The 25,369-nt window shown below is 37.3% G+C and overlaps 1 protein-coding gene across 3 annotated transcripts; it reads left to right on the forward strand.

Annotated features, from left to right (window-relative positions):
* Window positions 1-147: 147 nt before the first annotated feature.
* LOC137385256 (phosphoenolpyruvate carboxykinase, cytosolic [GTP]-like) lies at window positions 148-24,553 on the forward strand. Of its 3 annotated transcripts, none has more exons than XM_068071689.1 (9): window positions 148-291; window positions 18,661-18,903; window positions 18,992-19,176; window positions 20,053-20,256; window positions 20,880-21,067; window positions 21,190-21,403; window positions 22,694-22,904; window positions 23,109-23,314; window positions 23,530-24,553. In XM_068071689.1, the coding sequence occupies exons 1-9, from the start codon at window positions 203-205 to the stop codon at window positions 23,976-23,978; spliced, it is 1,989 nt and encodes a 662-aa protein (XP_067927790.1). In that variant the 5' UTR covers window positions 148-202; the 3' UTR covers window positions 23,979-24,553. The 3 variants fall into 3 exon arrangements, with proteins under 3 accessions (XP_067927790.1, XP_067927791.1, XP_067927792.1); XM_068071690.1 differs by lacking the exon at window positions 148-291 and adding an exon at window positions 13,442-13,556; XM_068071691.1 differs by lacking the exon at window positions 148-291 and adding an exon at window positions 18,304-18,349.
* The last annotated feature ends 816 nt before the right edge of the window (window positions 24,554-25,369 follow it).

A 25,369-nucleotide genomic window follows, 5' to 3' on the forward strand; every position in this document is an offset into this window, starting at 1 on the left:
TTCAAAATATTAAAAAATCTGACAATCACTTAAATTTATTTTTTATTTAAAATGAACAAAAAATTGTTAAAGCGTCAAATTAATGTTTATAATAAATAGTTTTATCAGCGTAGAGTTACAATCGCAAATGAAACGGCAACTACGCCGGGCATCAACTATGCGATGATCAGCTGTTCCCCTGTCGTCGTACTCAGAGACAAACATGGTTACGAAGATCATTGTTCAAAATTCTGCCTATGGCCTTCTACGTTGTATTTGCAAAACATCTACAAATCGTTGTATTACGTCAAGGTAAGTTTAATAACGATAGTTGTTAAATGCTACTATTCGTGTACAACTCGATACGCTTATCATGTAGATGTTTAAGGTTGTCAGCACTGAAGCATGTCTCGCCGAAGTGAAAGCAACCAGGCTAGCGGCTTTTACAAAACTATTCAAGTTTTTTCGTGCGAATGATATACTGACATCTATTGTATCTCACGTGTATAGGTTAACTCTTTGTGGCAATTGGAGGTTTGCTGGTCATGATGATTTGTAGTATTTTATTAAAGGGAAGATTGTTTACAACGTTCATGATACGAGCTACTAAATCGTGAAAAATTCAATACCAACTTTCTTATGTCCTTAAAGGAATTGAAACGAAGATGATTCTGTTTTGATAGAATAAATTTAGTAAATGCTGTTGCAGTCTTTCTCTAAATACAAAGTTATATAGAGAATGGCTCTTGGAAACTGCATTTGATAATTAATAGAGTTTGTTCTGGCTTTGTTGTATAAAATGCATTATGCATAGTGGTTTTGACTCATATTTCATAAAATTTGAGTAACATGTAGGCCTATGTTAAATTCACTCATTGTAATAGCTCTCACTAATTTAACATTGTTAACACAGATTTTTGTCCAGTTTATCTTGTCCTTCACTGTACAAACCAACAGCCAACAAAGCACAAATTATTCATGTCATTCTTGACTGATTTCAAGCCTATTTTAACTAATTTTTATTTTAATGTCAAATAATTTGATCAAATGTGAAGCCTAAGCGCCTTTTTGTAAAATTCCTGAAAATAACCACTGCCAACAGCACTCTGTCAAAGATTAAATCAATATTTGTAGTTTACTGGAGAAATTGTAGTCAGCAGTTTAGAGAGTTTGAATTTGGCTATCCTCAAAGCTCACCATGTAAAATGATCGAATATACGTGATAGCGGCTGAGACAATTTTCTGTTGTTATTATTAGACAGGTGGTACCATACCATTTGAGCAAACATGCACTTTATCACGTATTTCGGAATGAAGGTACTCAGACTCCTGTCTTTGAATGAGTTGTCAATAGCCTTATCACTGTGTGTTTGCCCATCAGGCCTGACAAGGGAAATTGGCTGTAGGCCAACAATAGAATACACCCTCATCTATAGTGTATCAGTGCAAAATTTATTTGTTGTAATCTCATCTTGACCCAGTTCAAGTCAACAGTTCACGAGCAAAACATTCAAGATCATTCTATGAGGCTACTGCAATTAGTAGCATATTCCTTTACCAAGCCCACAAATTTACATATACCGGTATATGGTCACAAATGCTCTCTAATTGTAGCAGACAATGTACTTAAATGGGTTGGAAGGATGGGAATGCGCTCAAGGGTTTCATCCATTATTACTACGAGCATTCTTATTTTCGCATAATTAGTTGAATTACTAGGAACAGATATTTGCTTGTTGCTATAATTCAGCCACAAAACTTGAAACAACAATGAGAAATGCTATTGATATTTGGACATACATTCACTATGTTTCCATGATGCGCAGTGCTTCGGAGTTGCGCTGTCTCCGAATCATGGAAACCGCGTCTTCGCACTGAAATCACTGCGCACTGATCAGTGCGAAGCCAGTGCAAATTCGCAGCAAGGAAACAGGGACTGCGCAGTGGCTGCGCATAGCTCTCATGCAGTGGAGACGGATTCTTCGAGGGCCATAAACTAGTACAAAGGTTGTCCTGCTAATCTTGTTTTTTTACTATTCTTCCAATCTTCTTTCACCTAAATTTAATTATGGTCTGCATTCACGAGGATGATGAGGTAATTACTTTCCTGGACTTTGTTATCGATGCCAACACTTTTCGAAAAATAGGTGGCAAGTCCTAAATTAACGTTTACATAATATATTACTTAAAAATACTTATTAAAAATATATTACTATGTAAAAAGTGTGTTAAGGTTTGTAAAACCTTGTGAATGTGTATTGTAAATAAAAGTATAATGACGACAGAATCATAAAAAAACCGTTTATGACGTTCGGTATCCGTGATCGATTCTATTTCTCCATCAGGCGATTCGATTTATACAATTTCTCTTCTCTGGCTAATTTGCGGTATTTGCTGAAAACCACTGCGCAGCATGGAAACGTACAATCCCCTCGACTTCGGAGGGGGCTGCTTCGCAGTACTGCGCACCATGGAAACATAGTGATTGTGGGTAGTGGTCAAACCTTCAAAATGTATCTGCATACTTTCATACCATTATGTCGCTTGTCATGGACCAGTCTGGAACGTAAATTTGGCATCTATTATGCAAGACAGTTATGTCAAGGACAAAGGAGCTAGAAATTGCAGCTAAGTTGGATACTAGGGGTATTAGTAAACAGAAAGTGTAGATATTTGAATAAGCTCGCTGTGCAAGTAGTAGCTTCATCTCAGCACCTAGGTTTTCTTACGCCAGGGTTATCCTTAAAGGTTGACTTGCAGCAAAATTCACATTACAGTTATTTGGTATCAAAAGATTCACCATATCTTACTCTGCTGTGTTGTAGGTGCAAAATATGTGGAAATGTAATTACAAGCTTCGAAAAGCTCAAAAACTAACAGTTAATCGCCGCCATCACGAGACTGTCGTAGATTAGAATCTCTTTCCAAAACGGCTCAAATGGGGCCTAGTTGTACAAGATGGCTTTTGTTTACACTTTCACGCAACCTCATTCGTCGAAATATTTTCACAAATATACTTTACGCATTCAATAAAGCTATGTTTATTGTTCTTACGTGTCTATTTTATCGTCATTGTAATGCTGTCACTTTCCACACTGATATCTTTTAACATACCGTAAAAAATCGTTAAATTTTTTAACCTTAGCTCAAAGTAGTGCATATCATTGTCTGATAATCATGACGAGCCTGTTGGTCACCTGTGATAATCGAAATATGCTGCAGAAATTATTCGAAAAGTATGGGTCACATGATCAGATTACGACTAGATGATTAGACCAAGCCGAAACAAAACTGTAAAGTAACGAGCATCTATATTTGATACGGGGTCTTCGGTAAAACCCGAAGTGTTTGTCATAAACTAGTGCTACGAGAAGTTTTACTTAGAGCCTTTTATTGGCTTTTCAATTCTCGTGAGAACATCACGTGACAAAACAATAACCAAATGTAATGACAACGTCAGAAAATAAACTGATTCCAATCTACCGCGGCTTTTCGTTTTTGAGCTTTTAATAGCCTGTAATCACATTTCCACATATTTTGCACCTACAATACAACAGAGTAAGACATGGTGATACCAAGTAAGACAATCTTTTGATACCAAATAACTGTTATGTGAATTTTGTTGCAAGTCAACCTTTAAGAATCGTAATCCATGGGAGACAAGTTGTAGGCTGGGGTAGAAATTTGGGGTTGTCCTCTCATACCCTCAAGACAAATACCAAAACACATGCATTGTATTGACCTTACTAAAAGTGATACCAATCATCGTGTGTCTGCTTCTTAGTGCATGGATAGCCCAGCTCCCTGATGCTTGAGGGTGCAGGTGTGTAGTCTATCTTACGGTAACGTCCTCACTTCCCAGACTGACAACTAGCCAAGGCATGACTGCCAACTGTACTTGCTATGACTGCGCATTGTTGTTGTAACATTGCTTGGGACAATGGCAAAGTTCCAACTATTCTATTATCAACTCCTACAATAAATGACCGAACCTATGGTGTGCTGCAAGTTTAGCCCTTTGGCTGCGGGATATACAAATATGCAGCTGGAATGACACCAATCACACAACCACAAATATGCATAGGAAGCAGTTTATAAAACAACTGAACTTTGTAGATTAATTAGTCTAGAACTTGGCCATAAAACGTAGGCCTACCATAAACCTCACAGGCTTATAAAAAAAAATTCAAAATGTTGCTTTTTAGAATGTTTCAGTGTGTTCTAGCATCATTTCAACAGTATTCAGTCAAAGCAAAAATTCACACCTATTCATAATTAATTCATGTTGCTTTTAACTTTATAAAGTTGTTAATATGACCCGCTCGTGGGTGAGCAAGATGGACACTAGTAACGATTACCCTGTTAAACGGCTATTCGCTTTACGATGTGGAACATGTTTTTTCGTCCCTGCCCCACGAAATTTTTATCGTCATATGATATCAACAACAACTTCCCTCGAAATTGAAATTTGAGAGTAGTTGTGTGAGACATATGTCTGTGCATATATATATATATATATATATATATACACAGTCAAACATGGATAACTCGCCCTCGGAGAGCTCGAACACATGGTTAACTCGAACGGTTTCTTTAGTCCGTTCCCACGTAATGATAAATTGCTTTAGATAACTCGACCTCAACTCTGTTAACTCGAACAGTTTTTTGCCCAACGGCTACCGAGACGGTTGTTATCGCTTTAGAAAATTACTTTATTCCAAGCCATGGAGGTAAACCTCAACTTTTCGTAATTCGTAGGTGTCATTATTACCACCATCGGCAAAATATTTTTGTTAATGATTTTTCTAAAGGTTTGGTGAAATTTGATTTTACCAAACATCCGCTTAGAGATCGCCCTTCGGAAGCAAGGAAAAGTGAGGTAACCTTTGCATAAACTTCAAGAAAAATCGGCAAAATTGATCGTGGGTAAAACGCTCAAAAGAAAAAGATGTCTTTTCTTCTGAGCATTTCAACAACGATCAAGTTTTGCCAATTCTAATCAAAAAAAACGTCCTGGCAATAACATCACCTCAAACAACAAACCAATCTCAAGTGATAGAAAAATCTCTATACTTTTTGATAAAAACGTTTTAAACTTTACATTAGAAGCATTTAATTTGAAACAAGCCATTTATGCTTTTGATTTATATTATAGTTTGTATATGTACATGTATCTACTAATAAATAAATAAATAAATACATGGACTTGTGACAGTGCTCTGATAACTCGAACGCTCTGATAACTCGAACACTTTCGCTCAGTCCCGTGAAGTTGAGTTATCCATGTTTGACTGTATATATATGCACTGTGTATGCATATGATGCTGATATGCTATTTGCTGAAATCCTCACAATGCCTGAAAGAGATACGGTGCTCACTCTGTCTCAGTTCAGCATTATTCGTTGTGAGTTATAGTCAAAATGGAACTGAAAACAGATAAGTGATAAAATTTTAGACGATGAAAAAGTTAAAGTTTAGTTTGGTAAAATACATACTAAAACTTAGCTTTTAGTGTGTTTAGTAAACTAAATTCATTTAAATTCAATGTTTATGTTATACGTCTGTCACGATAACACGGTACGAACTCCTCACGGTATGTACTGAACGTAGTACATTATAATGTTACATTTCATTGCAGATCATAACATCCAAATACACTAAAGTTACTGTAGGTTAAAATACCTATTAACACTAACACTTCAGTTTTGGACTTCAGTGTATAAACAATTATGGTAGAATCTGGTAGCAGTAATGTGTCTGGTATCTTAGTAGCAAATAATTGTATTTAGGTATCGTATTTTGTTGGTAAGCTCTCGCGATTACTATGTTGATCTGTCTATTTTTAACATGTTGTTGATGAATGCACTCTGAGTAGATAACTCAAAGTTGTAAAATATTAGGGCTAGAGAGGCATAGTATGAGTGATCCATGTCCTGTATATTGATTGATTAGCTGTAAGCAAGCTATTGGCTGTCGTCTGCTAGGTAGGAATAGCTCCATTATTGATTTTTATGCCATTGAATAGCAACAGGTAAACCAGTGGCAATCAATGCTACCAGTGGCAATCAATGCTACCATTGGTCAACTTGGCAGCCGTAAATCCCTTGTTGTTCCACTAGTACTACTAGTAGCAAGGCTCAAAGGCCTAGCGGCACATAGCAGTTGAGCATTATAAAGTGGTCTGTCTTCTAGTTGTTGGCTGGTTAAGATGGACATTGCCTGATTACCTTTGGCTGCTGGCCAATATCAGCTAGAAAAGCCATTGAAAGCCCTTGTGCTTGCCTGTGGAGCTCTTCCTTTTGAGCAAACCTACAATATAGTGCACCATGGTTTATTAAAACCTCCTAATTATCGATTGGTTGCAGCCATATTCCCTGGCAATATTAACAATGCAGGCGCTTTCTTCATAGTTATTTATGATCTCTAACTTTGGTATCATAGAAATAATTTGTTACCTTTAAGGTTTTTATCGATCTCAGATTCCATAGCTAACGAATTGAATATATATATATATTTATATATATGTAGTTACATACGTATGGTGAATAAAAGTTTATAGTAAATATGATTATAACGCTAAAAATGAATATTCGCTTACGTACCTTTCACAAACTTTCCCATGAGAAATGCTGAACTGAGGGAAATTGGTCATTATGTCTCTTTCAGGCGTTGTGGAAATGTTTTCGGCGAACAGCATTTTAGCGTCATTGTTATTTCGACGTACATGATAAGCACACCGACTGCCACATTTGAACGCAGGCAAAAATTTTGTTGAGTTCGTATGATGAAATTAGATTCGTACGGCGAGGGGAAAAATCATCATGTTCCTCTTCAAAAGGCAAAAAAATCGTATAACATGGTAATCGTATCCTGAGGGTGCACTGTATTCTAAATAACTTCACTCCTAATCAGGTGTTTGTGGTCTATGGGCATCAATCAGATCAGCTTACGAAACAAACATTGATGACCTAAGGCTATTCTTGCTTTATATGCATGATCAGCCAGTCTTTCCACGTCGCTGGTTTGCTGTAGATGTAAACAGGACACATTCTTATCTAAATATAGGCTATAGCTGTTCTGCTTGGACAAAAAGTTAACCTAGTTAACCTTGCCAGTATATGTCAATTCATCATCTTGCTGCCAGAATCCCTGCCAGCGCTTCAAGGTCATAAGCTATGTCTGCCATCCGCCTAATTTAGTGCAAGTGTACTTGGACATGTTATCTTTTTATCTTTCGACTTAGCTATGATGCGATAAAAGTCTGTATGAGCCTATGAGAAAGATTCATAGACCTTACAAGAGTCCATTTTAAACATTTGTACTCTGTGAGCACACCATTCTAAGAGTATCTGGTCAAGTAAGAATTAATTACTCTTTCTGATAGTGTTCACCACACTGGAACAGTACTAGGAAAACCATAGCTTTGATTCGCATGTCGATTGTTCGGTTGTGACTGAATTTAGTCTCTTAGAGTCAAGAAACAGTCAGAATTTTATATCCGTTTATAGTGGGAGTGTGTGATAAGTTTATAAAGTCAACTTGTGCAGTTTTACTAACTAACAATGTAACAAAAATAAATCTTTGTCTGTTCCAAGTTGATTAAATCTATGCATGGGTTTTCTTTATTAGCCTCAAGTTCTGTTATCCTATCAGTTGTGTTTAAACAATGGATAAATGTTTTATATTGAGTTTTAAAACTTTATATTTTTGGTAATTATTAATGGGTATGTAAAATAACCACTCACCGATTTCTCCAATGAATGAAAAAGAAAGCTTCTCCGTACACCTGGGTTATAGAGAAGCTATACATATATACAGTGAAACTCGGATAACTCAAACTTCAAGGGACCGAGCAAAAGTGTTCGAATTATCAGAGTGTTCAAGTTATCAGAGCACTGTCACAAGTCCATGTATTTACTTATTTATTAGTAGATACATGAACATATACAAACTATAATATAAATCAAAAGCACAAAGGGCTTGTTTCAAATTAAATGCTTCTAATGTAAAGTTTAAAACGTTTTTATCAAAAAGTATAGAGATTTTTCTATCACTTAAGATTGGTTTGTTGTTTGAGGTGATGTTATTGCCAGGACGTTTTTTAGATTGACATTGGCAAAACTTGATCGTTGCTGAAATGCTCAGAGAAAAGACATCTTTTTCTTTTGAGCGTTTTACCCACGATCAATTTTGCCGATCTTTCTTGAAGTTTATGGAAAGATTACCTTACTTTACCTGGGATTCGTTAAGAGCAACACTCCGAGGCAGTTCAATTAAAAGTTTTACGAGGTTTTACGGTACATTGTATATCACTCACGCTTTTTGGATGGATACTTATTGAATGTACACACGTATTTTGTGTTTAGGTCCAACGATGAATAGTTTTTTTTTAGCTAAGACAACGTATACGTTGTCTTAGCTTGTCAATTCTTAAGACGTTTTAAACATTCAACATTCCGACGTTAATTCAACACGGAATCAACGTCGGAAAAATATTCATCACGTGCTAGCCGGGTCACGCACTCAAGGATTTTCGCCACGCAAATACAAAACAAAAACAACATGCTGTTTTTGTTTTGTATGTGCGTGGCGAAAATCCTTGCGCCCGTGACCCGGCTAGCCCGTGCTATTCATCGTTATATTCATCGTTCATTCATTCAGTATAAATCAAATTTCACCAAACCTTTAGAACAGTCGTTGACAAAAATATTTTGCCGATGGAGGTAATAACGACGCTTATGAATTACGAAAAGTTGAGGTTTACCTCTATGGCTTGGAATAAAGTGATTTTCTAAAGCGATAGCAACCGTTTCGGTAGCCGTTGGGCAAAAAACAGTTCGTTATAACAGTGTTGAATTCGAGTTACATAGAGCCATTTATCATTGCGTGGGAACGGACCAAGCAAATCCAGTCGAGTTAATCATGTGTTCGCTATATCCGAGGGCGAGTTATCCATGTTTCACTGTATATTAGTGCTGGGCACGGGTAGTAATACTTGTTGAACTCGCGGGTTTATCTTCTCTCGAGTATCGGGTAATAGAGATTTCAGGTATTCCGGTCCTTCGGGTTCGGGTTTTGACTTTAAAGTTCGGGTTTTGGTACACGGATCCGTCGGGTAGTGTTAACAAAAACTTGGTCTATTGCACCCTGCGCTCTTAGTCTGGGACCACAGGGCATGTCTGTGTCATTTTTGCTAAGGAGGCATGACAATGGGGTTTAACAAGTCTTTAATTTAATAGATAGAATAAAATATATCATACCTTATTTACTATGCCTACTAGAAATATTGCAGTCAGGCAGTGATTACTTGTCATTAAAAGGTGAGAAGAAATACTTACATCAAATTTTATTTGCGCAATTAGCCAAATCGGCTTCGTAAACAAATCTATGCCATTTTTAATACGGCGCGTGTTCGCTATCACCGATAACACATAGGTCCTTAGTCTGTTTCCGCTATCGCCTTGTGAGAAAAAGCTATCAGCGTTGATAGTAGCAGTGAAAATTTAATAACTCTGTTTAAATTGATTACCACAGCTAGCTATTATGGATTACATAATTCATTATAACCAAGTTTCACTAAGCCAACCAGCCTTACTAACGGAAAAGCCGATAATGTAAAGTTTTTTATGAGATTTGGAGCACCATCTACAAAAAGTCAGAGAGGTACATAGAACATGCTTAAGTATTAAGCTACCATAGACCCTATCTTCTGCCACCTGTTGACATGAAAATGGCCTGTAGCTCCAGACTATCTTGACTGTTTAACAATCCACCTGTTAATGCTGCGAGTACGAATGTCAGTCAATGAAAACTGAAAAATGATAAATAAACAGAAAAGAAGTATAATTGCTTTGTAAATTTGAAGATATATCTGTTTAGAAAATTTAAACATACAATCCATATCAACAAACCCGATACCCGAAAAACCCGTAGGCAAAGGAATACCCGAGCCTAGCACTACTAGCTACCCGATACTCGAAAAACCCGAACAGAAGGGGGCGGGTCTAAACCCGTTGACCAAGAAGTACTCGTGCCCAGCACTACTGTATATGGTTATATATACACTTGGCCATCCAAAGCCGAACAGTCATTGGCACCCTATAGGTGCATTTTGGAGGCTAGTCTCCCCAAACCTCAAGTCTACCTAGCTCAAGTTCCTACAAGACTGTCGGATGCGCAGGAGACACCTGCTCATACAGAAAGTACTAGGCCTGTTGTGTTACTATCGCTCGAGAAATACATTTTTCAATCAGATCGTTGGTGGGCAAATTGTTTTTTAGGATAGTAAATACTGATTTTGACTTTTTAGACGTATCAGAAAGATACTACATAATTCATAAGTCTTTAGCAGCAACTTGTTTGCTTTTTAATAGAACAAATCAACGTCTCCTAATATTGCATGAAATAAATGTCCAGTGATTGTGTAACAAGGGAGTTGATTGAGTAGCAACTTTGCAAACAATTTGGAGTTATCTTGTCTGATCTACTGTTGTTAACATTGTGTGATATAAAACTGTTTCGCTTAGACTTTAATAATACATAACATACATGTATATATATATATATGTATATATATGTATGTACATGTAGATGGGGTCTTTAGAAGGCATAGATACCTGTATAATGTGTCCTTTGGAAAGGCGTGTCCATCCTTATCTATGGTACATTCTTATCATTTACAGCTGTAAATAGTTGATAGCATAGTTCAAACATGCCTGCAGTCAAACCTTGATTTAGGGTCACATCTATATACTACTTTGACTTATATTGTAAACAAATACAGTATCTGTCTTGGCACACAAAGTGGTTTTCAATGTGTCTAAAGGTTCTTGAAACATTGCGGTTTTGTAAACTAGTACGAATGCACGCAGTTCTTCTTCAAATAGTTTGGTTCTACCTTGCTCATATAACATTAATAGGGTAAAATAATAGGTCTTAAGGAGACTTGTAGGAGTAGTAGTAGTTTTGTAAAAAGGAAGAAGATAATGTTTTCGGACACAAACAGGTTGACTGACAGCACAATTTTTTATTGTATTAACAGCAGCAGATAACATTACAGATTAGAGTTCCGTTTATACGTGTTTGTAATTTTGGAAATAATACCAGGTTTTATCAATTTTTTCAAGGCAACAAATTACATGGAAAAATTTACATTAGTTGCAAAATTTTGACTAGAAACAGCTGTGACCCTATGTAGATTGTACTAAAATCGCTCGTTTTTCAACTAGATTGTGTAAAAATTGTCTGTTCAAAATCCTTCTTCATGAAAGCAGAGTGTGTGTTAATAGGATTTAAACAGTTGACCTCTGAAATTGGCACATTGTGGCTGACAATTTTTTAAATTTTAAATTTGTGAGGCAAGAATTTCTTGCTAGCACATTCCACGAATTGTATACACATACCGATCGGTATACTTTTATATTTATAAATCTGTGTTTTGCCAAAAAATTACTGCCTAATGTCACAGTTTCGAGCTTGCATGGCAAGTGTTTTCTCTCCTACATTGGTACAAATAGATGTAATTTTAAAATGATGTCAATTAACCTTTAAAACAATAAATAGAAAATTGTGAGCAGACAATTCTAAATCAATTCTTTAAAACTCCAGTCATTTAGTTAGCATGAAAATAAAAGCATGCAGGCAATAAGTAAAAGTAGCTAGGTTGTCGTGATAGTTGAAAATGAAAGTTTACAGCTTATCAAATACAAAAACAAAATTGATATAAATAAGTTAATGTTAATGTATAAGTTCATGTAGTCTAATTTAAACTAGCTTTATGTCTATTGCCATCGTTACCTGCGCCTCATTTGTCTCCTGTATTCACCTGTCTTTATGTCTCTATTGCCGTCGTTACCTGCGCCTCATTTGTCTCCTGTATTCACCTGTCTTTATGTCTCTATTGCCATCGTTACCTGCGCCTCATTTGTCTCCTGTATTCACCTGTCTTTATGTCTCTATTGCCATCGTTACCTGCGCCTCATTTGTCTCCTGTATTCACCTGTCTTTATGTCTCTATTGCCGTCGTTACCTGCGCCTCATTTGTCTCCTGTATTCACCTGTCTTTATGTCTCTTTTGCCATCGTTACCTGCGCCTCATTTGTCTCCTGTATTCACCTGTCTTTATGTCTCTATTGCCATCGTTACCTGCGCCTCATTTGTCTCCTGTATTCACCTGTCTTTATGTCTCTATTGCCATCGTTACCTGCGCCTCATTTGTCTCCTGTATTCACCTGTCTTTATGTCTCTATTGCCATCGTTACCTGCGCCTCATTTGTCTCCTGTATTCACCTGTCTTTATGTCTCTATTGCCATCGTTACCTGCGCCTCATTTGTCTCCTGTATTCACCTGTCTTTATGTCTCTATTGCCATCGTTACCTGCGCCTCATTTGTCTCCTGTATTCACCTGTCTTTATGTCTCTATTGCCATCGTTACCTGCGCCTCATTTGTCTCCTGTATTCACCTGTCTTTATGTCTCTATTGCCATCGTTACCTGCGCCTCATTTGTCTCCTGTATTCACCTGTCTTTATGTTTCTATTGCCATCGTTACCTGCGCCTCATTTGTCTCCTGTATTCACCCGTCTTTAGTTAATTGAAGACAGGTAAACACATTACCTGCTTTAATAACTGTCTTACCTGTCTACCAGATACATTTAAAGGTAATGACATATTACCTTTAAATTAATTGGAAGGTAATATGACAATTAAAAAGTATTTTTATTGATTATTGATCGGTTTCTTGTTTACAATTTAGTATTTACATTTATTTTTTATATAGTTTTATATACGTAATGCATTCATTGTATTGCTATAAGAAAACCAGGAAGTATTTATCATTAATCTTATAGGCTGTAAAACAAATTAAATGCTTTGAGTTCTTATAAGAATATGTTGGTCTCAACGCACGCAGCAAATAACAGCATAGTCTCCTGTGTAAAGGCTTGACGATAATCATTGCTTGTTAGATGTTGTCACCTGGTACAGGCCTCATCTACCCAATGCAATGTCAATTCTTAGGTTCAGCTGGTCAAACAAAGCATTTTAACTGTTAGCTGTTCAGTAAATGTATCACTGAATGGAATCGTTTCCTTTTGTATTCTCAAAACACCACTAAGAAAATAGCCAACAATTATTCATAGTGTTCTGTATTGCAAGGATGTTTGTTTGAAATAATCATAAAATTGATCATTCGAGCATTCTGTGAATGGGTCACGGTGAATGGGTCACGAATTTATAAGCAAATGTTTTCATGGTCTTGCAGTCCAGTAGTATTTGTCATGAGTCATAACACATGATAGATATTTACTTCCTGTTAGAAAAGTATGCCTCAGCTAATCATGGACTAGTTTCCAAATAGAACGAAACTAGGGGTTGTTTGTCTCCGACCGATCAGGAAAAGTACTAAATAGTGATAACAAGTATGAACCACATTTGACTGATTTTAACTGAGAGTGATAAGCTCTGGGTGCTGCCAGAAAGGTTACTCACTACCTCAACCGTCTTAGAGTTTAGCCTTTTATGTTGTGTCATCAGAATGCTGAATAAACCGAAGTATGGCCGCTTCCCTATGCTTCAGGTACACGGATTTACCTAGTCCTATGGCTATAAGACTTCTACCGTAAGACTTGTACCGTAACTCCGTAAGACTTCTACCGTAAGACTTGTACCGTAAGACTTGTACCGTAAGACTTGTACCGTAAGACTTGTACCGTAATACTTGTTCCGTAATACTTGTTCCGTAATACTTGTACCGTAATACTTGTACCGTAAGACTTGTACCGTAAGACTTGTACCGTAATACTTGTTCCGTAATACTTGTACCGTAAGACTTGTACCGTAATACTTGTATCGTAATACTTGTGCCTTAATACTTGTACCGTAAGACTTGTACCTTAATACTTGTACCGTAATACTTGTACCGTAATACTTGTACCTTAATACTTGTGCCGTAAGACTTCTACCGTAAGACTTGTACCCTAAGACTTGTACCGTAAGACTTGTACCGTAAGACTTGTACCGTAAGACTTGTGCCTGAATACTTGTACCGTAAGACTTGTACCGTAAGACTTGTATCGTAAGACTTGTGCCTTAATACTTGTACCGTAATACTTGTACCGTAATACTTGTACCGTAATACTTGTACCTTAATACTTGTGCCTTAATACTTGTACCGTAAGACTTGCACCGTAAGACTTGTGCCTTAATACTTGTACCGTAAGACTTGTACCGTAAGACTTGTATCGTAATACTTGTACCGTAAGACTTGTACCGTAACTCCGTAAGACTTCTACCGTAAGACTTCTACCGTAATGCTTGTGCCTTAATACTTGTGCCTTAATACTTGTACCGTAAGACTTGCACCGTAAGACTTGTACCGTAAGACTTGTACCGTAAGACTTGTACCGTAAGACTTGTACCGTAAGACTTGTACCGTAATACTTGTACCGTAATACTTGTACGGTAATACTTGTACCGTAAGACTTGTACCGTAAGACTTGTACCGTAAGACTTGTATCGTAAGACTTGTATCGTAATACTTGTACCGTAATACTTGTACCGTAATACTTGTACCGTAATACTTGTGCCTTAATACTTGTACCGTAATACTTGTACCGTAATACTTGTATCGTAATACTTGTATCGTAATACTTGTACCGTAAGACTTGTACCGTAACTCCGTAAGACTTCTACCGTAAGACTTGTACCGTAATACTTGTGCCTTAATACTTGTGCCTTAATACTTGTACCGTAAGACTTGCACCGTAAGACTTGTGCCTTAATACTTGTACCGTAAGACTTGTACCGTAAGACTTGTACCGTAATACTTGTATCTTAATACTTGTGCCGTAAGACTTGTACCGTAAGACTTGTACCTTAATACTTGTACCGTAAGACTTGTATCGTAAGACTTGTACCGTAAGACTTGTACCGTAATACTTGTTCCGTAATACTTGTACCGTAAGACTTGTGCCTTAATACTTGTACCGTAAGACTTGTACCGTAATACTTGTACCGTAAGACTTGTATCGTAAGACTTGTACCATAAGACTTGTACCGTAATACTTGTTCCGTAATACTTGTACCGTAAGACTTGTACCTTAATACTTGTACCGTAAGACTTGCACCGTAAGACTTGTGCCTTAATACTTGTACCGTAAGACTTGTACCGTAAGACTTGTATCGTAATACTTGTATCGTAAGACTTGTACCGTAAGACTTGTACCGTAACTCCGTAAGACTTGTACCGTAAGACTTGTGCCTTAATACTTGTGCCTTAATACTTGTACCGTAAGACTTGCACCGTAAGACTTGTACCGTAATACTTGTACCGTAAGACTTGCACCGTAAGACTTGCACCGTAAGACTTGTACCGTAAGACTTGTACCGTAATACTTCTACCGTAAGACTTCTACCGTAAGACTTCTACCTTAAGTACCATATGTATAATCACTATATTTGTTCCCTAAGCAATTCAGAAGAAAACAGGAAATCTAAAGGCTTCAGATTAATGACCACTCATAAACTAGTAGCGTGTTAGTCATAAAGGTTCAAGTCTTTTCCACTAACTACAGTCATTCATCAACTTGGAGTAGCGGCTATCAACTTATACAGACTTTATGGCAGCTATTCTATAAGGTTCAATGCCAAGGTGTTTATAGATTCTCTTAGCAACGTACTTAGTTGTGGAACATACCTATATAGTTGTGGAACCAAATTTTTAGGGAATAAAGCCAGCTTTTTAAACATTCAATTTGTTCTTTGCAAATGCCGGTATTGCGATAAACTTGTGAGCTATTGTACGTATTTCAACACTATTGTTTTGACACTTCAAATGAATATAGACCGGAAGAATAACAGCTTGATAACCTTGCGCCCTCAGCATTGTAGCTATCGAAGTTGGCTGGTCATTTTTTACCGCATTGAATTGGCCATAATAAGCTATGTATAATACAAATATAAAATTTGCTATTAGATCACCACCCAGTTCTGTGTCAACTAATCGGCAATGACTAGCGACCAGTTTAACTGATACTGGGCTATATTTATTTATGCATTTTTATCGGTTTTAAGATGGCATGGTTCGCGGCGATTACTTTTAACGATAGATGAGAAACCTATAACTTTTTTTAATGTTGCCTGGCAATAATTTGTGGCTGCGTTGTAGCTATGAAGTCTTTCATATCTACATCATAGACTACACAAAATTTAACAATAAAAAATAAAGACGCTCAATTTTTAAAACATTTCATTTCAAGTTTTTAACACAATTTTGTATTCTGAGGTGCTGTGTTTTTAAGCGAGTTAAACAATAACATCCTGCTAACTTTTTCCAAAAGTGCTGAATCAGCTAACTACATGTGCACATGTAGTTTGGTACTTGTTGATACCACATATATTTGCATCATAAAATGATGCAATAACTAGCCTCATATTTTAACCAAATGAAGTTATGCCATGCGTTAATGGTACCTTATATAAAATCTGCTCCAAAATATAATATCAAAGGCTGATATAAAATTGCATTCATGTTATTTGGCCTTGACATGAACATTTGTTAAGTAGTCCTTTTCATGTGAATGCCTGTCTTTTTCTGATACTTCCTCAGCACTCTTTTGGCCAGGTTGAAAATTACGATTATTCACGAGCTTCAAATTATTGACTTCTCAACTCTTCAATTGAGACGGCTAGTTTCGGGTGGTCGTTAGATCCCGGAGTGGTAGCCAATCGTATCGCTATATAGTGACACACCTCAGTCACACCTCATTCACGCCTCAGTCACACCTACGCTTGCTCTGGTTGGCCCTCTATACTGTTGTTTACTTCAGTTCGTGCTTATGGATGATACTGTATTTAGCAATCACGTTCGCGTGATACTTGTATTATACAATTTAATAGGCAGGCGTTGTCAACTGTGAAACAGTCACAGCCAGAGCTGTCAACTCTCCCGGATTTTGTGGGACCCTCTTGGAATTGAGAATACCCTCCCGCAAAAATAAAATCTCCCGGTAAACTTCCGGATTTATGTTTTGTGCTCTATGATAAAATACCGAGCCATTTATTTATCAGTCGCTATAGCATTAACGCGATGAACGTAATCTAATGATAACGAAAGACTCGCTGTATCGCCAAATACACGTTCTTATGGCTTTGTGCATAGAATTATCGTTCGGTAATTTTTTGCAAAGCAAAGTTTTAGGATGCTATGGCATTAGAGCGTTACCCCTTACTGACGACTGTAATGATGGCCATCCTCTGTATACCACAGTAATGTAGCAACAGAGCGCGTTTTTTTGTATGCTTAAAAATACATACCGAGGTTAGGACGACCTATGTTCTGAAACTGAATGCTCTGATAGCCACCAAAATAAACTTTTCTATCTGCTGCTCTGAAACAGAGTTGAATACTGACCTACACAAAAGTCTTAAAAATTCAGCCGAAACCTACAGCTTGAAACATCAAGGAGCAGCAGCTACCTCATCTCAAATCAGTACAGACTCAAATGTAGAGATGATATAGCATCCCTGCCTAATTACCAAATTCATTTACAGTAAACATTTGAGAGTTTTGTGTTTACGTTATGTTCATCACCATGGATATGATACAATGTGTTTTGCAGAACTGAAATGTAGAACATTAAGTTCATAAAAGTTGCCCGTGATTTGTTTTTATATTTTTGTAATTCACTTGAGCATAATTTTAGAGCTAAAATATAATGTTAACCTGCCTAGGTCCCCATTTAAAAACTTTTCCGCTAGCGTGAGGTTTTAGACTTTAGAGGCTAATTTCTCCCTCATTTGCATAGCACCAGGCTGACAGGTCTGGTCACAGCCATCTATTAAGTGGCTGATGCAATGTTTTTAGCTATTCAGCAGCGCTTGTGTTCGCTTACGGTGGCCTATTCTGATTGTCCAATAGCATCAAAGTAATGAACCACACCTATTTGTTAGAACCAATCATCTCACAGCTAATTGTTATGTAAAGTTTATGTTTCGTATTGCTAAGCCAATATTTTGTAATGCTACTGTGCTATGACTAGGATAAATCTATTTAAGCTTATGCTTGATATTGCATTCTGAAATCACGTGTGTCCAATACCTCATTATTCAATGTTTATTGTGAAACCAAGTCACGCGATGATGCAGCTGATGCAATGTTTTCAGCCATTCAGTCTTGCTTGAAATTTGCTTACATCATTCCATATTCGCTTGTCCAATGGCATGACAGGTATGCAACACACCCACGTTTAGGACCAATCATCTCGCAGGTATCAGTTGCATATAAGTTCATGCTCCGCATTGCTAAGCCAGTATTTTCACACGAAAGCTCTCAATTCTTTATATCGACGCAAACATGGTAAAAGTTGACAAGTAAGCTGATTCTTTTATATCTTTCAAGTTCAGATTTATGTAGCTTATTTTAGGTTGTCCCAGATTATCATTGTTTCAGCTGGCGTCCTTAGATCTTATTTAAAATGGTTAACATTTAATTGCTAGCCACAAAATGAAGAGTTGAGAACAGTTATATTGTTCACCCATCCTCTAAATCTTCCTCTTCTCGAGTCAAGACTGCCATACGAAGCTATTTCCAAAAAGCCTTGTATGTCGAGGATTGTTTTTGGATGGTGATTACATAAAACCATGAGAGTGATCACCTTAAAAGCTGATTTCCTCATTTTTAGGAAAATAGCGCCGTCTTTACAAGGTAGAACTGACATTCATTCACAAAAACGATACTACACAGTAGTGAATGGCTCTCTCTCAGAACTCTCCCCACTCGTGCGCAGCTATGTCGAAGATAAGGCGCAGCTCTGCGAGCCGGACAAAGTGCATATATGTGATGGATCAGAGGCTGAAAACAAGCGTCTGGTTGACACTTTGGTCAAAAGCAAGATGCTACAGCCTCTTCCAAAATATGAAAACTGGTAAGCTTATTTGTAAAACATCGAGCAATCTCTACATCACTCACAAAATCTGGCAGTTTCTGTTAGTTTGAATGTTTTGCTCTTACAGCTGGCTAGCTCTAACGGACCCGCGGGATGTAGCGAGGATGGAAAGCAAGACCTACATAGTGACTGATGACAAGCGAACAACCACTCCAACTCCGATGGAGGGTGTAGACGGAAAGCTGGCAAAGTGGCTGGCACCAGAAGAGTATGCCGAAAAGTTTCAGAGCAGGTTTCCAGGCTGCATGAAAGGTAACAATTACGGCAGTAAGGTACTTGCAGTAAACAGTGACGCGATACAGTAAAGAGGTTTATGTTAGACCTTTGCTTACACAGTTGTACAATCTAAAATCATCTGCTATTAAAACCATATATCTGTTAACAGTACATCATGAGTAACAGCAACAGTATTTCAGCTTCTTGTGAGCGACTCCTCTGAACTGTTGAAGCAATCCATAGATGTTAAATGTTCAATAACAGGTCACTACACAGCTCTCACTTAGTTACTGTTGTCATGTGACCCATGAATCAGAAACAGTTACACTGAGCATTATTTTTCCTTACATTTGTCTGTTAAATTTTGACTGAGGCGTTTTGATATTAAGATTTAAAAAATTCGACTTATAGGAGTGGCCATCATTCATTGCAGTTATTTTAGAATGAACTGTGAATGGTAGGCCTATATTACAAAGAAACTTAATAGACGCTTGCCTTCACCTCAGATCTTTGTATTTATTTGATTATTTATATTTACTGGGTGTTGACCTATTTCATTATTATTATAATTGCGCCGCCCCTGCGCTGCCATGGTCTTGCCTTTTATTGATTACCATGAATATCCCCACACCCTCTGTCACTCATTGGTCAATAAAGCACGCTAGCGTATCACCTAATTGTCAGCACTTGCTGACCTTTGTTTATTATATGTTCAAATGTTTCTATTGAATAATCATGACGTAAATAGAAAAACACAAATAAACAATGAGGCAGCATGCCCTGTCTGAACCCACAGATTATGTAGTACTTGCTGGTATACACCCATCGCTATGAGTTTTCATGTGAAAAGGGATCTAATATAGCCTTGTAACATTTCGAATTCATAGTCTTTTGCATGTTTTTATCTGTTAGGACGCACCATGTATGTGATACCCTTCAGTATGGGCCCAGTTGGATCTCCTCTTTCGAAAATTGGCATAGAACTGACAGACTCGGCCTATGTGGTGGCCAGCATGAGGATCATGACAAGAATTGGTAAAGACGTACTCGAGAGCCTCGGAGAGCAGACCTTTATTAAGGGCCTCCATTCAGTGGGTCGGCCGCTACCTTTATCAGGTATACAGTTGCATGTTGTTTTAGTAAAAATGACTCAGGCTCGGGCGGTTTCAATAGGATGTTTCCCTCTGAACTCATAGTGCACTTATGGAAAATTTCATTAATCACGGAAAACTTTCAGTTGCGCAAAGGCAACACAAAGGCAACACGCTCATATCCTTGATGATCATGGAAAAGTTCTGGAAAAGCCCTGCCTCTAACCACAAACTATCTAAACTGTCAGTTCTCACATTTTAAATAAATTCCAGTCTGAACTAACTGGATTCTTAATCCTGATTTAGTAAACTTTTTATATCAGCGATATTATCCTTTTTCAAGTTTGTTACTGGCTTGTACAAAAGCTAATTTTTTGCTTAAAAAACCCCTTATATAGTCATTTATTGCTATACATTTTCTTGAGATGCTGAGCCACTATTGGCTATTAAAAATAGAGGAAATGGAGTAAGTTGTTGAAGATGATGTATGATGGAGTCCCACCATAGGGAGTTATCAGTCCCACCATAGGAAGTTATAAGCTGATTCAGATTCCTTTTAGCCTGTCCTCTGGTGTATCTAATTCTACCCTATAATTTGAGTGAAGCTATAGTGTGCTTTTACTTACACCCCTCATTGTCATTCTATAGAGGAACTGGTGAATCACTGGCCATGCAACCCAGATAAGGTGATGGTTGCACACATACCAAGGGACAATGAAATCTGCTCTTTCGGCAGTGGCTACGGTGGCAATTCTTTGCTAGGCAAAAAATGTTTCGCCCTTCGACTTGGAAGTATTCTTGGTCAGAGAGAAGGTTGGCTGGCTGAGCACATGCTGGTATGTTTATAGTTCTTCCCGCTTTATCATTATTGCCATTATCAAATTACCTGCTGAGTGTATGTACAATCAAATACATGCCATTTGTACATCAGTTTCATAATTGTTAGTCTTTTTGACAGATTCTTGGCATCACTGGTCCCGACGGCGTGAAAAAATATATAGCCGCTGCCTTTCCTAGCGCTTGTGGTAAAACTAACCTCGCTATGATGACACCCTCGCTGCCGGGCTTCAAGGTCGAGTGTGTCGGAGATGACATCGCATGGATGAGATTCGATTCAAAGGGACAGCTGCGAGCTATCAACCCAGAGGCAGGCTTTTTTGGGGTGGCTCCAGGTACAGTTTTAACCTCTTCTATTTCATTCAATTGTCTGTTACTCGTTTGTATACCACTCAATTTTCTACTTTCTGCTCATCAAAGTCTCAAAATACTTTTTTTTTAAACAAATTCATACTATGATTTGATAAGATTCAAAATATCGAAAATTAATGAGAATGAGGGAATCACACATGTGTTAACAAAATGTTTAAAAATTGATAAGATGTATCTTAGAGATGTACTCTAGATTTTGAGCAGTAGTTTTACTTTAAATCACTGTAAAAATAATATATGAAGCAGTCTCGCACAATACATTAGTGTGAAAATCTGTTGAGATGCAGCAAAGACTATTCAACTCTTTCGCTACCGAATTTATTTCTACCTCTGCCCGACTTATTTTTTTCTATTCACACAAATGCTGACATAACATCACTAATTGTGTGAGAACTTGAGAAGGAATGAAGATATCCACTTAATTTAAAAAACAGGTTTTTGAAAAGAAGATAATTCATGAGGAAATAAAAAATCCTAAATTAATTTCATTTAAAAACGGTAAAAATCTTGACAAACTTAACCAACAATATTTTGCCAGCATTTTCGATAGTCATATTTTGACTGTCGCCATAATATTCGGTTACTATTACAATTTTTCACATGAAATACATGCACTAGAGGAGTCAAAATCACTCGATATATAGAGTTACTTGAGTCCCAATGGCTAAGAATGTTAGACGCTTCTACAACTTAAACGATCGCGGTATTCCTTTTTGTTCGTGTTTTTTTGCGGTGAACTTTCTGTTTGATAATCAGTGAGCCGCTAGTGAGAGGCTACTAATTAGTCTATATCGTTAGCAACAAGCTTGTTTTCATGGAGACCAAATCTTATTGGTCTATCTGAAGCGAAAGCTGAGTAATTATAAATAAACTAACACGCTGTCTAAAAGCCGATGTATCGGCTTCCGGCCACAAAGAGAAGATAACTCGAACCAATACATCGGCTTGCGGTGGTGACAGAGTTAATACTACGTTAGGCTCTCTGTCATTGACAACAAAACATTAGTTTTTGTACAATTTTAATTTTGTGACCATCAGCTGCTCAATATACCAATTCCAAATAGCCAAGAGGCATTTTTTAACTGCTAGGCCTAAGGCTAGCCAAGAGTTGTTACAAAAATAGTTTTTTGTACTTTTGTATCAAGTTGAGAAAAACTTGGATAAACTCTGAATCCATTATTTATAGTCTATCCAGAGTTTAATCTTTTACTCTGTGCTTGTATTTTAGCTGTTACATCAGTTCATTTTTACAGGTACATCAATGCAAACAAATCCAATAGCAATGAAGACAATACAGTCAAATACTATTTTTACGAATGTGGCCAAGACGAGTGATGGAGGCGTGTACTGGGAAGGCATTGACGAAGATCAAGTCAGTCCAAATGTTACTATCACTTCTTGGAAAAATGAAGAAAACTGGCAGCCCGGAGACCCCAAGAATCTTGCAGCTCATGCTAATTCTAGGTAATTAGCTTTGGACCACTGCCTGCCTTAGAATAGAAAGACTGTTTGTCTTGCTTCTGCTGTCAATTTTCTAAAGAGATCAGTTCCCAATTAGGGAATGATTGATTGTATAGAGATGTGTCTGCCACACTTGAATCACTATGCAAGTCCGTGATGAGCCCGACTAACAAATAAGTCAAAACTGATGATGGTTCTATTTTGAAGGTTTTGTACACCCGCTAAACAATGCCCAATCATGGACCCAGCTTGGGAGGACAGCGCTGGAGTTCCTATATCTGCCATTATATTTGGTGGAAGACGTCCTGAAGGGATACCTCTAATTTATGAAGCTTTTACCTGGCAGCATGGAGTCTTTGTAGGAGCGTCTATGCGATCTGAGGCTACAGCTGCAGCTGAACACAAGAAAAAAGGTATGTAATTCAAAGATAACTTGGTATTTTTATAAAAAAGCATAAAATGTTGGCTAAACAGATACTTTTAGCAGACCTTTTATCCACTCAAAGAATGAGTCAATAATTTTTGCAGATTTAAGCGTATAAGTACTAAAGGCACTACTGTTCTCAATTAATGAAGATTGTGTAGTAGCAACCTACAAAAATATAAAATTATTTTATTTCTTTTGTAGTGGTTATGCATGATCCATTCGCTATGCGACCTTTCTTCGGCTATAACTTTGGCGACTACATCAAGCACTGGTTGAGTCTAGGAACTAACCCCAGCCTTACCATGCCCAAAATCTTTCATGTGAACTGGTTTAGAAAGAATAGCGAAGGAAAATTTATGTGGCCCGGGTTCGGTGAGAATGTTAGAATTCTGCAATGGGTTCTGGAACGTGTGGATAATAAGGATGTAGCCCGAGAAACAGCTATCGGGCTCGTGCCTAAAGATGATGCTGTAAATACGGAGGGCTTGGGTGACATCGACATGAAAGAGCTTGTGACAACAACTTCAGAGTTCTTGACAAAAGAGTGTGACACTTTGGAAAAATACTTCAAAGAACAGGTGAACACGGACTTACCTGATGAGATGTGGAAGGAGTTGAGTGACTTGCGCCGTAGGGCTAGCGATATGTAGTTCTCCTTATATAGCAATACGTTAGCTCTCCTTATATAGCAATACGTTAGCTCTCGGGGAAGAAATCTCGACAAGTATGCTGTTGGTTTACCTCTATTGGATAACTCTACTTTTGCTCAGCTACTCTTTTCATCATACCTTTTAAGTTCTGGTGCTTCAATCGCCTCTGAAATATGTCGTGTTTAGATTCATATTTATTTTATCCATTCCATTAGTTTCATTTTATATTAGTGTGGCGTTACCGGTACTTCAGTGGATTATTTCTAGTATTGATGGTGTTTTATGTTTTCCTAGTTTTTGTTGATGTGCCCTTCAATCTAGAAGCTCCTGTCAATTTGGTCGTATGGCTTTTGTATCTTTGTCCATTTTAGAAGATATTCTAGGAACAATTTATCTCCAATCTTTCTCTTAATTTTTTCACAAACATATACCTTGATTTTAACTCTTTCATAAGACCTACATAGACTTACATATCAAGGCAGCTAGTTGCATACAGACATTCTTAGTCATTGCAGTTTGTCATATTTTGTATGTTTGAGAACCAATTTGTTTGGAATAAAAACATTTGAAAACGATGAGTTTTGTTTGGCAATATTTACATACAGGTCGTTGGTAGTATGTTTTAATTTACCAGTCAAGATAGTTGTCGTTGTCTATTTTCTGGCACCTATTAAAAATATGATCCTGAAAGCATCGTCGTGTTATGACATACACAATCTTTATGGAGAAATTTTTGAGTAAATCCTACAATATATAGATGTAAAGGTTAAACTTCTAACAAGTATTACTGTCAGTATTAATTTCTATGGTGAAACAAGAGGCACCATCTGCGCAAATATTTACACGAAAAATGTTTACACTAGGAGTTGATCACTGACTTCCATATGGGTTAACGAAGGATGTCTAGGGTGAGAAGTGAAGAAAATAGAAAAGACAGGTTTGGTTAGAGAATCATAGATACATTTCTTTAATTGCTCTTAATGGTGTTACAGGTTTATTCTTTCAAATTTGGTAGCGGTAGCTAATCATTTTTAGGGTGAAATGGATATTTTTTACATTTCATTTTAGCGACTGCCAGTGGTTCGCCAATTTGTCCAAATTTTATGTTTTTGCATTTCAATCAGGCAGTTTATGTTGTGGAACCATGAGACTTATAATTTACAACTGTCCATTGGTGTAAAAGTGAAGTTTGCTCATATCCACATACTTGATGACAGCAGATTAGCTAGACGATACTTCTATGCATGCTTTAGTAGTGTACAGACAACTCTCTATTGCATATTAAAGAGGTTAGTATCAAATTTTTATAACCATATAACTATCAAGCCAATTAAACAAAAATTCCCAAGAGTTCAGGGCCGTACTTGCAGGATTTGCCCATGGTTCGTTTG

The sequence above is a fragment of the Watersipora subatra genome, chromosome 1 (assembly GCF_963576615.1).
Source record: "Watersipora subatra chromosome 1, tzWatSuba1.1, whole genome shotgun sequence".
NCBI classification, from domain to species: Eukaryota; Metazoa; Bryozoa; class Gymnolaemata; order Cheilostomatida; family Watersiporidae; genus Watersipora; species Watersipora subatra.

What these genes read in the sequence shown, in the direction of transcription:
- LOC137385256 (XM_068071689.1), top strand. Translation starts at nt 203, where the DNA reads ATGGTTACGAAGATCATTGTTCAAAATTCTGCCTATGGCCTTCTACGT. An exon ending in GGCTGGCTGAGCACATGCTG is followed by an intron (nt 21,068 to 21,189) that starts GTATGTTTATAG and finishes TCTTTTTGACAG; the next exon opens with ATTCTTGGCATCACTGGTCC. An exon ending in CTTTTTTGGGGTGGCTCCAG is followed by an intron (nt 21,404 to 22,693) that starts GTACAGTTTTAA and finishes TCATTTTTACAG; the next exon opens with GTACATCAATGCAAACAAAT.